The sequence below is a fragment of the Acomys russatus genome, chromosome 8, assembly GCF_903995435.1.
Source record: "Acomys russatus chromosome 8, mAcoRus1.1, whole genome shotgun sequence".
Classification (NCBI taxonomy): Eukaryota; Metazoa; Chordata; class Mammalia; order Rodentia; family Muridae; genus Acomys; species Acomys russatus.
The window spans coordinates 18,492,353-18,510,511 of record NC_067144.1 but is presented as its reverse complement, the minus strand read 5'-3'; the positions used below and the strand labels follow the sequence as shown (position 1 = coordinate 18,510,511).

The following is an 18,159-nucleotide window of genomic DNA, read 5'->3' as shown; positions in this document are numbered from 1 at the left end:
TACTGTACTGTGTGCTTTCTGCTTAAGCCACACAGGTTTTGATGAATAAAGAAAGTATTTTTAAAATCTAAAATCTCTAATAAATAAAGATAAAATGGCAGGCCAAACTTAGAAAATGCAGACTATAAACTCATTACAGAACCATGCGGTTGACTATATATCCAAAATCTGGTACCATGAGCCTGGCACCATGTAAACTTACAGTAAATATTTGCTGGGTGCATGGAAGGATGGATGAATAGGCTAAAAATGAAATTACATCTTGAAAACTTACAGCTAGTGCCATTCAAGTCATAATTGACTAATTGCTTGTGAATATCTCAGAACAGAGAAAAGCTCCTATATAAGACTTTTCCACAGCATCACTACCAGAGCCTCCTAGACCAGCAAAATAATAAGATTTCTAAATGAAGGAGTTTCCTGGGAGCACGGTCACAGGGAGACACACAGCTGCCATGACACTTGCTTCCCTCCTCTCAAACCATCAGCTTTTTAACCTGAACGTGTCAGGGACTCTGTTTTCAGCATAGCAATTCAGTGCTGTCTATCAGAGAAACATACTCCCCTCATGGCTAATCTTAGCTCAGGTTAGTCACTTATAGTCCAGACTGTAAGGGAAATGGGGTAGGTGAGAAGACAGCGGAAGACTAGACAGAGAAAGGAGTTGACAGTGGACAGTCCCACCTTAGTGATATCATTAGCTGTGTCACTGGGAAATTGGTGCCCAGATCTGTTCAAATGGTGTCTTTGAAAACTGACTACCAAGGTGAGGGGTGTGTGTCTGTGTGTCTGTGTCTGTGTCTGTGTCTGTGCCTGTGTGTCTGTGTGTATCTGTGTCTCTGTGTGTCTGTGTCTGTGTCTGTGTGTATCTATGTGTGTTTCTGTGTGTCTGTGTGTGTGTCTGTGTGTGTATCTGTGTGTGTATCTGTGTGTATGTGTGTCCATCCAAGTAGGTAAGATTTGTCTCCAGAACCTTTGTCTTTGGGGATATTAATCGGAGAAATCTACTTCTGTAGAGACTGCTGTGCAGGGCTTAGTGCATACGTGCAGTGGTTTTGTCCCACCTGGAAGTTGAAGAGGGATGAGAGCCTCTGCTCTCCACACTTGTACTTTATCCCTTTTTCATACAGCTAAATAAAAGATAATCACATGCTGTCTGCACAGGAGTTAGGCCTGTTTCTATTGCGTTTTGCTAAGCCTGCTTGGAACACGTAGACAAAAGGAGTATAATCTATAAATAGATCCTCCAAAGAGTAAAGTTTTGCCTAGTCTAAAATTTGCAATTAAAAAAATTAATTGGTTTCATTTTGCCTTGTTAGATATTCAGCTTTGATAATGACAGTTTTTGTTGCGGTACTTCTCTTTCAGTTAAATTCCAGCTCTATTTCTTCCTTTTTTAGTTATTTAGAGATTTAGTGATATTCATATAAATTTGAAAATAACATTTAAATACAGTCTGTACTGTGAGGGCCCAGAGGGACCTCTCAATCATTATGTTTAGCTTCCTTCATTTGTAGTAAAAAGACTGACACTAGAGAGGAGACAGTGCCTTGCCAGAGTTGTGCGTGTGCATGTACACACACACACACACACACACACACACACACACACACACACACACACACACTTTCTGCTCAAGATCAGACACTGGATTCCAGGGAGTTAAGGATCTCTTGGTTAAGATCTTCTTTCTCCTTCCCCCACTCCTTAAACATTATCACACTTGCTGTCCAATGTGTCAAATCTATCCAGTTTAATTCACAGCTAAGACACACTTCCACCTATTTATTCTACAGCTGTGTCAGTTGAATCCCACACCTCTACACTAATAACATGGGGAAAAAAAATCCATTGTCAGCAAGGGCAAGTTGAGGGCATCAACAATCAAGACCAGCAGCCCCACTCCACCCCATCCCTGTACTGCACTCCTTCCCTCTTAGGCATATCTGGAAGCTGTGATTTGGCCAGGCCAGAGTCAGCCAGGAAGAGTCATAGTATATGGCAGGGGTGATGGCCAGGTCTAGGGAGGTTCGTGATGCCAGGAGAGCCGCTAAGCAAAGGCCACTTTTTTAAAAAGACACGATTTTATTATGTATCCTTGGATTACTCACTATTTAGACCTGGCCACCCCCGAGCTCATAGCAATCCCCCTGCCTCTGTCTTCTGGTTGTTGGGACGAAAGATGTGAGCCACAACACTTGACCAGGATCACATGTTGCTCATCTTGCTAGAGTTTGTTCTTTGGGTCAGACCATTTCCAGTTAGGATTCACACAGCGATGAATCCAGTCCAGACTCTGGCCTCTTGTGAGAAGCAGAAAGTGCAGGGAAGCAGGGAGGCATGGCACAAAACCAGTCCAAAAGAGTGAAGCCAGCGGAGGAGAGGGGGCTCAACAGAGAGGGGGCATTGAGATAGAACTAAGAGAGGTTCTAACAGGTGGCTTTAATAGATGGCTTCTTTGGTGAAAAGGGACAGCTTGAACAAGTGCCGCCACGGTAGGGTGGGATGGAGAGAGAGTTTGTAAGTGAGGGTCAGATGGACCCTGGCTCAGGATGCTCAGGGACAAATGCTGGTCTTATCCCTCAGTTAGGTGGCCACAGACATGAGGGAGAAAGGAGGTGGCGTGTGGCGATAACTCTGAGTTAAAACTGACTGAGAAGGGACACAGGGGAGGGACTGGACTGGTAAGATAAGAAAATGAACCAAAGTACCTAGGCAGAGTGGAGATAAGGAAGGAGGGTGGGAGGGTGGATTATAGGAGAAAGGGAAGATCTGGGGCGGGAGAGGAAAGGGAGAAAGGGGAGAGGTGGAAGGGTGGGATGGAGCGTGAGTAGTAGGTAAGTAGATTGGTTGAGGCACGTGAGCACAATGGAGAGAGGAGGGAAAGATGGCTAAAACTGGATTTCTAGAAGTTCTAACTCAGGAGCATGCACAACATGTGGTTTTTAAAATGTGTTTTCTCATAAGCTAAAAAAGATAATATACAGAGAGAAAGACGGAGGGAGGGAGGGAGGGGGAGAGAGAGAGAGAGAGAGAGAGAGAGAGAGAGAGAGAGAGAGAGAGAGAGAGAGAGAGAGAGAGAGAGAGAGAGAGAGAGAAACAACACACTTTTACCTGGATTTGATACTGTGTCTTCCTCTTTTTTGCCACGGAAATTGGTTTACTTCCCCTTGGAGCACAGTGGTCTGACCTGCAGCCTTTGGTGGGCCACTGGCTCCACCAAGTGGACACAAAGGGGTTGTGCAGCTCATGCCTCAGGCTACCTGCAGACTGCAGCTGCTTTCTCCACTTTAAGCTTTGCTTAAAGTGTGCACTTTCTGTGCGCACACACCCCAAATACCCGTGGTACTAGTTGTATACCTTTTGCCACAGAGATGCCAAATGGAAACGCTCAAAGGAGTCTCCAACAGTCATCTAGTTGTGTCCCATTGTTTTGTGGAAGCTGGCACCTAACGTTTCTGACCTGCTCAGATCGACTCGTGGCACAGACAAGAACCCACGTGTCATTTCATTACTATCTGGATGTTAGGAAAGAGGAAAGGAAAGACCAGTGATCTTTCCTGGGTCCCAAACCTCCAGGCTAAGTAGAACTACCACCTATAAGCAGAACCTGGGGAAAGATGGCTGTGATCTCATTGCTGTTGTTTGTGCTTTCTGTAAGCTTCCAGCACTGAGGTTGAGTGTACACCATTGAAATACCCAAAGAGGCAGTCGATCTCGGATGTGTCACAGTAATGTTAATTTCGGTTGTGCACATTTTGTCACTTTCCTGCCTTGTTGCTAGGCAGCATCTTAGCTGAGATGAATAGCACTGACTGAAGGATTCTTTTCTATACTTTACCTTATTGTAACATTACTTGATATGACATGTGCAAATAAAGCTGTTATTCATCCGACCACACGGGCCAGGTATGATGAAGAAGTATTTGGAAGCACATTCATTAACAATGCTTGCTTTGGCCGCTTGAGGCTGGGTGCCATGCCTCTTCCCCTCATCCCTCACTCAGACAAAAGTGAAATGGAGGGACAGGGCCAAGAAGCCCATGCTCGGCATAGGTAACCAAGGTGTGCTGTAGCTGTGGCAAATAGCTCACCTCCTTGTCCTACTTGCTCATGCTCCTAACTGTCCCTCAGTTCACCTCTGTCATTATGCTAATTGCTCCCTGAGCCACGGTACGCTGTGAATCCGCATGGATCTAGCAAGTCTTTAAACTACAGCTCCAGTGGTAAAACCCAAGAAATCCAGCCTGGCTCCACCAGGAAGCAGTGTCCTGGACTCCCACTGTCCAGGTTTTATGTGCACTGTTCCCTGTCCCTCTTTAACCTCAAGCCCCAACCTTCCCATTCTCACCATTTCTGGCATTCCAGCAAGCATGTGCACATATATACACAACTTTACCTATGGACGCACATACAGCGTTGATGTGTCACATCCAGCCAACGGAGCAAGGCTGGGAGCTCTTCCAGGAAGGCGTCCCCAAAGCAGTGACACTATACACCCAAAGTGCAGCTATGACACTGAGATTTTAGTGACTACGTTCTGCAAACTTCTGAGCAGAAACACCCAGGACAAGCCAAGGCTTGTTCCAGTTTTCAGCTCTTCCTGATAAGTCCAATCCTACAGAAGTGACACAAGGCTTCTCACCTGGCTGTTGTCAACTTGTCAATCCAGAGCAGTTGCCCCAGATGTGATCTGATAGGGTTACCCAGGAAGAGCTCTAATCTGTGCAGAGTCTCTGATTCAAACCCCAGAGGGCAGAGCACAGCCAGGCGTGCCCACCACTAGGCAAAGTCTGCTGCTCTTACCTGTAATGCAGCTCTTACAGAAAGCTTGGGAAGTGCCATGTCCACTTTGTCACATCACACTGTTGGCGTCTTACAGTAGAGAGAGCAGATTCATCCGTCATCTCCTTACATCTTAGGTCACCTTGGAATCTGACTATTGTATACCATCCAATCAAGAGTTTCCCAGGATTGGCTTAGGAGATAGTGACCAGCGACAGATTTTTCAGAACACTCCCAACCTGTAACTTCCCACATGTGAGCTGTGTGTCCTCAGGGGGGATGGGTTTATGACAGTTAAGTATTGTTGGCCCTGGTAAGCCATTACTAATTTAGTGCCTCTGTGTGCCAGACTTATGAAATTCTCCAAACTACACATTTTTAAATGAAGGAAATGAGACTTCAGGAAACTTCCTCATATCTACGTGAACTCTTATTCTTTAGAATGCATTTAGTGTTAGCAGGCAAAGATAGCGACACCTGGGAACGGCATAACACTAAGCTGGTGGCAGCTGCTGTTAACGCTGTTGTTTGGAGCCAGGTGTGGCAACACATGCCTGTCATCCCAGCAGAAGGATCAGGCATTCAAGGCTAGCCCTGGCCAGCCTGGAGTATATGAGACTCTGACTTTGAAGGGGACGGTGGGGGAGGAAGGAAGGAAAACCCATTGTTCGTACATACATGAAGCCATAAAGACCCTTTAAAGAAGGACGTTCTTTACGTACCGATCCCAGAAAATAGCTGACTGTCAGAGACTGGTAAAGGCATCTGCGATGAATTTCAATAAACAAGACTGTTGAATGAACTCTGATCATTTACATCTCCCCCCGCCAACCATAGCCCTTGGTGACATCCCTAGAATTTACAGACTTAATCCTGCTACCCACTCCTTTACAAACATTCTATTATTTATGCAAAAGGTATTAAAGTGTCATGTGCCTCTTACGAGGATTCTCAAATATATATAATTTCTTTATGCCACAGAAAGACCTAGCTGTAGAATCATACCATGCATCTAATTCAGCAAGTGTTTTTTTTTCCCCCTTGAGGTCTTTCAAACAAAGCATCTTCCTGTAGTTTTTTTGGCTCCTCTTTTTACAAAGAGTATTACTTTAGTTAAATTATTAGGATTTTAAGTAAAATTCTAGCCCTGTCTTCATTTTGGGTCAGTTCAATAGCTACAGTTACCACTGTGTAGTTAACATTGATGTTGATGGGACCTGGTCAGCTGATCTTGGAAAAAGAAGAACTCCACGTCACTCTGGGTATCTTTGAAGCTTCTAGAACAAAAAACCAATTTATACACCAAACAAGGGTTATGATCCAAAGTGTAATCTGTTTGTTTGGCCACCATAAAAGGAGATCAGCCTGTATGATGGAGGAGTCAGAATTCAGAGGACTGAAGTGAGAATATTTATGTGAAACTGAGACCCTGACGGTGCGGGCCTGGAGGCATCCTGCAGTCTAAGCGTGCTACCCGAGCTTCTTGGACTATTCCCCTCTTTTGTTCCAAGCTCTCCCCACCCCAAGTCCTCCTTTGATATGTCCCTTGTTTTAGAACAGCTCAGATTCCTTGGCCCACTTGCCCACATGTTCTAGCCCCTTCTCTCAGCACTGTGCAGCCCATCATGGCTTCTCTGAGATGTATATATAATGTCAATATGTAGATTCACCTTATAAAGTCTATCTCAACACCTTGTGAAAAGCCACTTCTGAAGACAGTGTACTTGTATTGTCTGGTATTCCCTGTGATAGGGGCCACCCGATAAATGTATATTAGAACTCAGTTCAAGAGATTAAAAGAAATAAATGTATATATATATATAAAACACACCCTTATTTATATACATGAAGGTGGGCCTAATTGCCTCAGTGCAACAAAAATTTCTCTTTCTCTTTGGGCTTTGAGCTACTTTCGATCCTTAGTTCCAGCGTTACTTGGTACTTTTTCCTGTTTCTACTTTAGAATTCATATGAAATGGATCACCTGCAGCCTTTTAAAGGCAGGAATAGACATGGCACTGTATTGATTTTTGAGACTTGGGTGTTTGTATCTCTAAAGCCCAAATCGCATTGTAAAGTTTTTGTTCCACAGGTCAGCTTAAGAAACTCTAAAATTCACATTTACTAGGAGAAAGATTATCACCAAACTCTGGTAACTCCCCAAACTTTTAAGTGTCTGTCTTATTTCATTACTGATAGAGTACTCTAGCAGTACTCTACTAGTACAGACAAAAATTTAAATTACAGATTGATGAAGAAGAAAAGTCACCCCCAATCCTATTAATCGTTATTAGCATTCTTGCTAACCAAATATTTTTAAATTATAGACATACTTATTTTTCACCACCAAAACGCCTTCCTATATCATTGAAAGCACAAGCAACATGCATAACATTTGTAACCACTTAATGACTAATTATAAGAAACTGCCAAAGTATATGGTTACCATGGTAACCATACAGAACAAGGTAAATCAAAAGGAACCGCCCCCAGTGGTGGAGGAAATTAGTGAAATGACGTGAGGTATTTTAATTTAGTCTTTAAAGTATGCATTTTTGTAACTTTAAAATTAAAATTAGACACAAAATGTTAACAGTGAGAACTCTCAGCTACCCCTTGCTTCCACCCTGGCTCTTCACCTGGCCCTGTCTGGTTTTATTAGTGCCCTGGGTTGGAAGTAGAATACATATTCCCTGCTTAAACAACAGGTGGCATGGTCTTCTTTACTTTTGCTGCTCCCCTTGCTATTTCCACTCTGATTGTTAAGGAGATCCTCCACATGAAGAGATAGAATTAGTGTGGTGTCTTTGTGTGTGTGTTCGTGTGCATGTGGTGGGGGTGCATCTGCAAAGTATTCAGTTCTGTGGATACTCCATAGCTCAAGTATTTCATTCTCTGCCAACCACAGTTGCCGTTATAAACGGAAACATTGTTAGTGCTCGGGAATGTGTACCGCCTTATTATGTGTAGATAAGCTATAAGGAGAAATTCCAAGTCTCCAGGAAAGATGAGCACATTCTCAGACTTTGACGAGTCTATCAGATCACTCTTTGTAAAGACGACATCATTTCCCACTCCCAGAAGTAAGCTGCCCAAAGGCCTCATACTTTGTTTTTGTTTGAAAGATCTTGAGTACATTTTAAAAAGCAAATTTCATCCCAATAATGCTGGCTTGTTAGAACTTGGACCCTCTAAATCTAACCCTATTTTTTCATACATTAATTTGTAGTCCGTGTAATAATTCCTTTGTAATTTACTAACAGTGAAAGGAACCAATATTTAGACACCCACAATGTCAGGTGAGTCAGCAATTTCATTTCGCTTTAAAATATATTGTGATCCCCCTCTGCCCCCACCATTCGATTTTCATCCCTAATGATATGTGTATGTAATATTTGCTCCCAGTGGACAAAGGAAGGGGAAAGTTAGAAAGAGGCCCAGGAAGGTTTGGACTTTTTTCCAGCTCATCTTTAGATTCAGTTTGGTGTTTTATATGTATATTATATATTATATATGTATCTATTATATATGTGTGTATATAATATTTACTGAATTGCTGATAAAATTAAAGGTCTAATATAGCTACAGTATTTTATTATAAATTGTCATCTCAAAGTAATGACTGTTTTAAATAGCACTAGTTAATCAGTTACCATACATGTAAATTGAACAGGTTCCAGCATAAAAGCTAACCCCTGGCCTTGCTTACAGAGCACAGAATCCACGTGCTCTGGGCCATGGTTGCTGTGTTGACCCCAGCACAGTCCTCTAAGTGGGGTCCTCTGTACCAAGGTGTCTGATGCAGCCTTCTCTCCTTTCACAGCATCTTCCTCAAAGAACTGGAGAAGTACGAGCAGCTGCCTGAAGATGTGGGACACTGCTTTGTCACCTGGGTAACCAATCTAAACTCCTCCCCTACTGTTCACGTGTCCAGGGCTGCACCTGGAGCCACTGCTCCATGCCTGGCCTAAGGATTGCTGGGACTGCCGGCCTCTCTTGGGACCACGTGCTGCAGAGGCGCCATGAGTAGATCTATGAAAAGTAGCACATCTCTGGACAGAGAGTCCATGATGTCAGTCAAGCCCAAGATCCACCTCTAATAGAACTTTCTAGAATGATATGATCAGGAGAGTGGTCCAAGACCACTGCCTAGACCACCAGCTGCTTCCTCGGGTCACAGATTTAGAAGTTAGAACTTGCAGACGCCATCAGTCTGATTCTTGGTGACGCTGCTTTTCCAAATAGAGAAAAGCAGACTCCTGGGCTCTCCGTCCCAATTCTGACTTACAGGATGAGTGTGTGGCTGTCCCCGTTCTCAGTGCTGCTGCCATGGGCGGCATCACTGGGCCAGATGTACCAGGTCCTTATCATCTAAACTGGAAAACAAACCTTTAGTAGCATCCCCGCTGCATACTGAGCTCAGGCTCATGGGTGTGAAGTCAGAGAACTCCGGAAGTCCACTTATGACACCAAGTCCAACTGCACATCCTGCCCAGGCCAGGAGTTTCACTCTGGAGTAATTACTTAGTGCCAGTCTGTACCCAGAATGGCTTTTCTGAATTTCTTCACAATCCAGAGAGCTTATGCTGAGGAGTAGACAGGCCTGTGGGTGTGTCTCAGAGTTCAGACCTGAGTGTATCTTAGATAAGACTCAGGACACACACTGGCGTTTAACAAATATCCCAACCAGCCCTTCAGCTCTGGACCTGGCTCCCAGACAGGTCTTCTTTTCCGGGAATCTTAAGACTTTGCCTCTAAGCATCCTTTTACTTCTCACGAAGGGCTGCCATCTTGGTTTGTGTCAGTGTGTAAATTGAGGCATAGCTCATAAAGATGCTGATTTTAAAAAGTAACTTATGGTCTCTTGAACAGCAAATATAGAGAACGGCTTGTGTTGTGCTACTTCGGGCGAGGGTTATCACCTCTTAGTGATGACGGGCTCCTATTATAAAGCCCCCAAAATGTGTTTTGTAAAACCTTTGGTGGTTGGGTAAATTATGTACCTTTTGCCAAGAATTACCTCAGGGAGATTTTCTCGAGTCTGGCGGTCTATATGTAAGTGCAGCACAGGAATGAAAAGAAGAAGCACCCACTTACAGCACGTTGAATGGCACTGGCTCAAACTAAGAAGCTGGTTGCCTTAGGCCTGACCACTTTCAACTGTGGGAATTTAAAGCCACTTAAGCAACCTATGCCACAGTTTCCTCATCTGCAAGATTAGAATAGCTCTAATGCCCACTGGCAAGGGGTGGCCTGAGGAGCAAGTGATGCAATATTCATAACCCGTAGACAGTGACAACCAGAATAGTAAGTACATGCTACGCTGCCCTCTCAGGAGAGCATATCCCTGGTGTTGAGTGGTTACCAGTGGAAAAAACAGTCACAAAAATTTACCTTTCTCAGTAGAGAGATGAGGTCATGACAGAAATAAGTGAAATTTCACCCAAACATAGGTCTTGGGCTTGAGGTAACAATCTCTTTGGGAACTCTTGTTCAGACCCTAACAGTGGGAGAGGCATATCCCTTTTTTCTCCCTGACCCTCATCATAGCTCCTCAGAAGCTGGCGATGTTAATGGGCTCCCCAACTAGATGGAGGCATTTGGAATATAAGTGGCCCTCACTCTAAGAGTTTTGCTCATTTTTCACTCTGTAGTTGTATTTGTCTTGAAAGGAGACCAATCGCCTTGGTTCTTTTTCAAGAGAGAGAACATAATTATTGGTGATTTAAAATGAGAATAGTTGAGGAGTAAGTTCTACATAAGCTCAGAACATGTTTTCATTTTTCTATCTTTCCAACACAGCCTGGTATTAAGCCGAGCTTCTGTTCACTGGGCTTTCCCACATCCCACTAGGAGAAAAGCATTCCAGAGTCTGTTAGGATCAAGGGCTGAAGGAACACGAGGCACTTTCCATGAGGGATTCAGACACTGTACGGCCCATGCTGGGCCTTTTTGGTATTGTGAAGAAAAGAAGTTATAACCGCTAGCTTCCTGTCAACTTAGTTAGAGTCATTTGGGAAGACAGAGCCTCAGTTGAGAAAATTTTCCCACCAGATTGTCCTGTGGACAAGCCTGAGAGCATTTTTGTGATTGATGATTGGTGTAGGAGGGCTAACCACCCCTGCGCTGGTGGTCCTGGATGATATAAGAAAGCAGGCTAAGTGAGCCACAAGGAGCAAGCCAGTAAACAGCTTTGCTCCATGCCTTCTGGGTTAGTTCCTGCTTCCAGATTCCTGCCTTGAGTTCCTGCCCTGACTTCCATGGATGACAGACTACAAAGCTGTAAAATGAAAAACAAAAAAAAAACAAAACTGTTTCTCTCCAACTTGTGTTTGGTCACAGCATTTTATCAAAACAGTAGAAACCTCTGACTAAGACAGGGAGGAACCAGTGGACACTTACCCTTTGTTGTCTTGTTGTTTTTCAGGCAGACAAATTTCAGATGTATGTCACCTACTGTAAAAACAAGCCTGATTCCAACCAGCTGATCCTGGAGCACGCAGGCACCTTCTTTGACGTAAGCTGCGGTTTTCCCACTGTCAACAGTCCTGGGGCAGGGGTGCAGGGGTGGAGGGGGTTGAGGGTGGGGAAGATGCTTCTCTGCTTTGCCATGGGTGTCTACACTTTCTTCTTGATGGTTGATCTTTTTACTGGTCACACTAAACCTTCATCTCCTGCATAAAACATTTTGAACAACTAGAACAAAACAGTATCTGTCTTCCGTTTCACCCCATCCCATCTCAATTGTGATTTTGATGGGGCAATTTTTTTCTACGTTTTAATACCAAACATAGCTAGACATAAGCCTTGTGTTCAGGTGGAGGCCTGTGATGATATAGATTGTTTTTTAAATTATCTGTATTATCTGTAGGCCCAGCTAGCAATCAATCAAGACACAGACACTTGTTATATTTTAAAATAGCCTTAGTTAACCTGGGGCAGGGCAGATGTCAGTCCTCTAAACTACCTCCCATAGTGGAGCAGGCATGGGATCCCTGCCTCAATCCCATGCTATCTGCTTCCAATAACTTCTATCTACCTCCCATCCATAATCCCAAATACTTGCTAATGTTCTTCATCTGGGCTGGATTCTCCATCCATGCCACCCATGTGCTTCTCCTCCATCTAACCCATGGCAGCCTTCCTCTCTTCCCTTCAGGTCTCTCTCCTTCTCCTCTTGGCAGTCCTTCCCAGAATTCCTCTTTCTCCTAACCCCACCTATCTCTTTGCCCTGCCCAGGCGGGATGGCTTTTTATTAAGCAAAAGTTGGGTCACACAGATAGCAAGAAGTAATTAGCATCAAAACTCATCAAACTATCCCCCAATAGATATAGCCAGGGTGTTTTGGTTTCTCAATCATAATGGTCCAAAGGTGAGCTCAGTGAACCAGGCCCATCAGCATCACCTGAGGACCATTCCAAAGTGTCAATTCCCTGACTCCAGACTGCTGACAGAATCTCTTCTGGAGGCAGCCTGGCAACCTGAGCTGTAAGGAGTCCACTGGTATCTTTGGCACCCACCCCAGTATGTGAACCATTTCAATGACACATTCATTTGCACTAAGGCAACACATTGGACCTTACCAGCCATCTTTGAAAATCTGATTCCTGACTCCTTTGCTTGAGAGGCTATAAGTTGGCCTGACTGTGGCTAGTACTGGGGTATCAGATGTGCAGCCAGAGTTGAACGCTCTTGTCATGGCCTCAAGAGAAGGGAAGCCTGAGATTCCCCTGCTTTCTCAGAAACTTGGCTGTTGAAGGAGAAGTCTTAGAGGTCAATGGAATAAATCCACTCAGTGCTGATCTCTTAAAAGAGAGCAGCCTATTGGCCAGAAAGGAAACAGGTAAATAAGTACTGAAGGGTATAAGAGATGCGTGAAAGTAAGGAAAACTGAAAAGTCAGTGAGCAACAGACTAGCACCGATGGCCTCTGCTAGTCCTATCAGAATGACAGAAAGTTGTTCTGCAGCGTGTGACAGCTGTCAGCCATCATGCTGCCTAAACTGCGTTCATTACTTCCAGGAAATTTTCTATGGCATGTAAAGGAGCAGGCCACTCCCCTAGGAGAACACAAAGACATTGTAACGGGGTCTTGTACTCCAGTTTACGAAATGAGTCTCTTGGGTATCATTCTAGGCTGATACTACCATAGTAGACTGATTCTGTGGGGACCTTGCTGCTTGGTGAAGGGCTAGTTTGAGTGGGAGACGCTAGGTAAAGAGCAAACATACCTGGCTTCTTTGAAATAGAAAATCCATCTGAAAACAGCCTCAGGTGTCTGAAGTTGGAATTCCTGGTGTAAAAGGAAATCTTAGGAAAGTACTTCTCGGAGCTGACCCCTGGACTTGCTGGATGCTATACTGGATTCTCTGTGCTCATGCTTTCTTTGATTGACAGTGCATTTCCTTACTATGTCTCTGGTTGATTAGTCATCAGAGGTGTTCAGAAGGGTCTTTTGAGGTTGGAAATGGATGTGCCCTTCTTCCACTTAGCATTTTAATAACACAATTCCTGTGCCCTCCATGTGCCTCCACGTACTTCTGTGCACATCCTTGGTCGGCATTTTTCTTTGCCTAAGATTGTGTCTCTTACACACGGACACATGGATGCACACAAACACACATATATGTACATACGTATCATGTCTCAGGAGTCCTCCTATCCTTCACAAAGCCAGATGCTGCATCCTACACAAATTCCGCTGTTTGTGAATACACTGGGCTTTGTGCCTCTGCATAGGATTGGTGGCAGTTCACCAACAAATGTACCTTCCTGCACACACACGCTCCATCCAAGACCCTTGAGAGCTAGTTTGTCTGTTTACCCAGTCTTCCCCCGTTCTGCTGTGGTCAGGCACTCCTAGCCCCTCTGAAGGGGCCACTGTGTATCTAGTCTCTTTAAGAGCTGCAATACGTTGCCATTGAATGCCTTGCATTTCCCCCCACCCCAGATCCATCAGGAACTGAGCCAGCTTTGCTTATCAGCTCCTGTTTTGGTTCTTTCTTACCCCAGAACACACTTCCTTTCCCTTCCTTCCTCTGCATTGAGGCATGGCCTTCATTGTTTTCTAACACAGTGATAACTGGGTTGTCCCAGGAGGGGGAGAGGCTTTATCTCTGCTAACTTCCCTCTCCAGTGCTCTCTTCCCCTTGGCTGTGACGGACTCTCTGTGTCCTTTGCAGCTGTCTAGTCTCTGTGTGTCACACAGCCTCTGCTAGGCCTTGTGAGAACAAGATCTCATATGTGCTCTTCTCTGTCCTCGCTCTACAGTGAGACTTGGACGGTGATCATTTTGGTGTAAGATAAAGGATGGGTTAGTAATAGATGATACCAGAGGTGCCAACAGCAGCTAGAAGCCATGGTGTTGGTGTGGGTGCGCACTGTGGGAACAGAAGGACCTGTCATCATGCATAACAGAGGGGACATTACCAAAAGTCACTCTGGTTTCTGGCTTAGGAGCCCTATGACATGGGAGAGGTGTTGCTGACTAAAGTGAGAAATGTGTAAGAGACAAAATAATGGTCATAGGCTATGACTGTATAGTGGGGGAGGAGGTTCCCCTCAGTCTTAGACCTATGGGAGGGGAATAGGGTGAAAACAGGAGGGAGGGAGGGAAGGAGGGAGGGAGAAACGGGAGGATACAAGTGATGTGATAGCAATTGAGTTATAATCTGAATAAAGTAATTAAATAATAAAAAAATTTTAAATAGAAATGTATATGTACAAAAATAAATAAATAAGACAAAATAATGACCTAAGCTGGATGTATTACATCCTAGCAAAGGAGGGCTGGTGGGGAGAGCCAGAGCCTGTGTGCGGTTTTAAGGAGAGTGAGAGCAGACAAGACTCGGAGCCTCATTCTGCCTTCTCTTGGCTCTCCCTGGCCTCTGAGCTACCTTTGGACTTAGATCCTTTTCTCACACTGCCTCACCTCTGTTCCCCCTTCAGTCTGTTATCAATCTCTCACTCCTTTTCTACTTTTATCTTTCCCCAGTTCTGTTCAATTTCCTCTTATTTCATGAATCTACTTCTTTCTCCAAAACGTTCCCCTTTTCTCTCAGTCTCTGGATCTTGGTCTCTCTTGCTTCTTTCAGCCCCTGCCCCCTTTGGTTTTTTGAGACAGGGTTTCTCTGTGTAGCCCTGGCTGTCCTGGACTTGCTTTGTAGACCAGGCTGGCCTCAAACTCACAGAGATCGCCTGCCTCTTACTCCCTGAATCTTGGAATTACAGCATATGCCGCCATGCTGAACATTTTCTCTTAAATGGCTACCTTGGCATGTTTTTCCTTTCTCCTTATCCTCTCTTCCTCCTTTTAGAACACAGACATGAATACACACACACACACACACACACACACACACACACACACACACACACACAGTGTTCTCTGTCTCATTGCATCTATTCTCATCCTGTAGGAGATCCAGCAGCGGCATGGCCTAGCCAACTCCATCTCTTCCTACTTGATTAAGCCTGTGCAGAGAGTTACCAAGTACCAGCTGCTCCTGAAGGTACCTCCCCTCCTCACCCTCCCCTCACTCCTAACCACAGGACCCCTAACAGTGGGCAACCATTACTTGAAGCCTTTTTTCTACCTATAGCAGAGTCTCAGGTGAGCCCACACCATCATTGCTGCCTCAAGACCGTGTATCCTAACCCTCAGAATTCCACATGCTTGTTTGGGGGTTAGAGATAAAAGAAAGGGATGCTGGACTAAGTTGAAGCTATTCTTCACCTCCAACTACATTGAAAACTTTTAATGATTATCACCTCGGGTACTGGGCAGCTCTGTCCCTCCTTCCTGGGCAGATTTCCTCCTCCTATGGGCCTCCCACTATCTGGAACCAAGGCAGAAGTCTTAAGGATACTGTGGTCTGTCTACCCATTGGTATCGTCCATCTCCTTGACTACTGTATCTGTGAACACTCATGGGGTTATTGAAGGAAAATAGTCAAAAGAAATGTATTAAACTCAGTGACATCTTGAATTGTAGAGACCCATATGTTAGGAGTGCCTCTGAAGCCAACCAAGACAGTGGATTTCTTTCAAAGTCTAGTTTTTAAAAGTTCAGTGATCAGATTATGCAAAATGCTAAATTGGGCTTATCTTTCTTATATAAGGATGTTTTCATATTCTAAAAATAAAAATAATGATTTCTACAGGAAGCCAGGAAAATTGATACAGACAATTCAATATCAATAGGTCGCTATTAATTCTTAAAGTATAAGGGTAGAGGTTTTCTACTTTTTAAATATATTTTTGGTTGTTCATCTACTGAAAAAGACAAAAGGATAGTTAGTGGACTTGTAGAAGGCCCTGTCACCTCAGGGAAAACATTCAGTTCCATTTACGTTTAGAGACACCTGTAGGGCCTTATACCATTTAGCTTCTCCAAACCCGAAAGCCAGTCTGATTTCCAGACCCAGGGTCCTCCTCACATACTCCCCTGCGCAGCCTTGCTACCCAGGCCTCTGGGGCAGGAGCACAGTGCCTGTGCAAGGGCAGAGCCATGCCACCAGCCTTCCTCCCCATCCTTTGGAAAAGAGACAGACACACAAGCCAGCAAGCCTGGCAGAAAGGCTCAGAAGCTTGTAAGAGGCACCATGCTGTTGCAGAACATGGCAATCATTGGTTGGAGATCAATGGTATGGACCGCATGTTGGCTCTTGGGGCAGAATTGCATTTGCTTCTTTATCTCGTAAATTTTTCATGTAAAAACCAGAAATTCCCATAAGGTCTCAGGGCAAAGAATCTCCTTCCTATAAACTCAGTGTGATTCTGACATTTAAGTCAGAGGAGCTGTCGGACCTTCTTGGCCTTTGAGTCTCAGGTTGTGGACTATAGCCTAGAACTCCATGAGCAGCGTTCTCCTTCCCTGTCCTGCTTAATGCTTGACCCTTCTAAAGTATCTTTCTTGTGCTGGTAGCCTTTTCCAAAATGGGTTTTGTGAGAGATGGAAGAGAGGGCTTGGCAATTAAAAGCTCTGGCTGTTTCTTCTAGAAGACCCGATCCCCAGCTGTGACATGGCAACTCAGAATTGTCCGTAACTGTAGTTCCAGGGGATCTGATGCCTTCTTCTGGCCTCCATGAGTACCAGGCATGCAAATGGTGCACAGGCATACATGGAGGAAAAACACCCATACACATAAAATAAAACCATTTTTTAGTTTTACTTTTAAGATAGATTTTTTTTTTTTTTTGTGGCTTTTGATTTATGCATTTAAAAGCCTTTTCAGGAGCTGATGGAGTTGTGAGTTCTGAAAGAAAAGAAATACTGATGCTCCCAGCCACATTGCCCATCTGAAATCTATTAAGGTGTTGTTCTAAGGGAAAACTGGCCACTCTCCCTTTCGGCCCTGTAATGCTCAAGTCCCCTAGTTATGTGACAGGGGTGAGGAGGGGAATGGGGGCTGGAATTAGCCATCAGCAGCTGGAAAATTGGGCTCTGGGCGTTGATTCTGGAATCAAGTGTTTAGGGGAGAGAGGTGTTTGTACAGTGAAGTGAGAAGCCAACAAATGAGGTAGCAGTGGTTTTATTGCAGGGAAGCTGTAAAATTATTGTAGAAAGACCTCTCTAAAATGTGCTGGTGGCAGGGTGCCTGATGAGTACAAACAATTTGCTGAGCTTTACTATAAATAACATGGCATTTATTTTCTCTTTGAAGTCAGTTTAATTCCAAATAAATTGATCTTTAATTGTCAGTATCCTCTGGGGCTCGTCACTTAGGTACTGCAGGAAAGCGAGACTGTGTCATTTGGGCTGTTTGATCGTCTGCGTGTTAATCTGCTGTCCTTTTCGGAGCCTAAATTAAATGTGCAGGCGCCTCCTTATCGGGAGCTATTGCAGGGGCCCTGGAGAATTTATTGGCTCTGCCGGTAGGATTGGTAGACTTGCTACATTGCTTAGGGGATTAAACTAATTAGTGTTTTCTGTTGCAAACTGAAGCATATTTCTCATCTCTCGTCTGGTTTACCTCAGGCATTCCTTTGTCGATGTTTGAGAGCAAAGGGTTACAATCAGGGAAGGGTAGCCACATCAGAGAACTGCAGGGCGGCAGAGGCATCATTTTTTCAGTACAACAGCAAGTCCACTGGACAGGACAGGACCAAGAACTCCAACTTCCCCCCAAAGTGTCCTCAGCCCGAGTACCCCAGACTCCTTTGTTCATATGGAAATGTCTCCAAGGGAGCTCAGGAAAGTCCAGGGATGGAATTTTTTTTTCTGATTCTCACTAACCACACATTTTACCAAGTGGAGAACTTTAGGGATGAGTTCAGTGGAATAGTCTTGAGACAGTGGTGAAGCAAGGAGGGGTCCAGCACCACCAGTGAAGGTCCATCCCTCTCCTACACAGTCAGTATGTGCTCGGGCCCA

At 44.5% G+C, this 18,159-nt stretch overlaps 1 protein-coding gene across 11 annotated transcripts in view; it reads left to right on the top strand.

The window, feature by feature from the left end:
* Positions 1–18,159, top strand: part of Kalrn (kalirin RhoGEF kinase) — a 609,660-nt gene that overhangs the window by 382,543 nt on the left and 208,958 nt on the right. For all 11 annotated transcript variants that reach the window (XM_051149844.1, XM_051149845.1, XM_051149843.1 and 8 more), the window contains exons 26-28: positions 8,609–8,678; positions 11,213–11,302; positions 15,203–15,295. In XM_051149844.1, the coding sequence (XP_051005801.1) occupies positions 8,609–8,678; positions 11,213–11,302; positions 15,203–15,295 (253 nt within the window). The remainder of the gene's footprint in view (positions 1–8,608; positions 8,679–11,212; positions 11,303–15,202; positions 15,296–18,159) is intronic.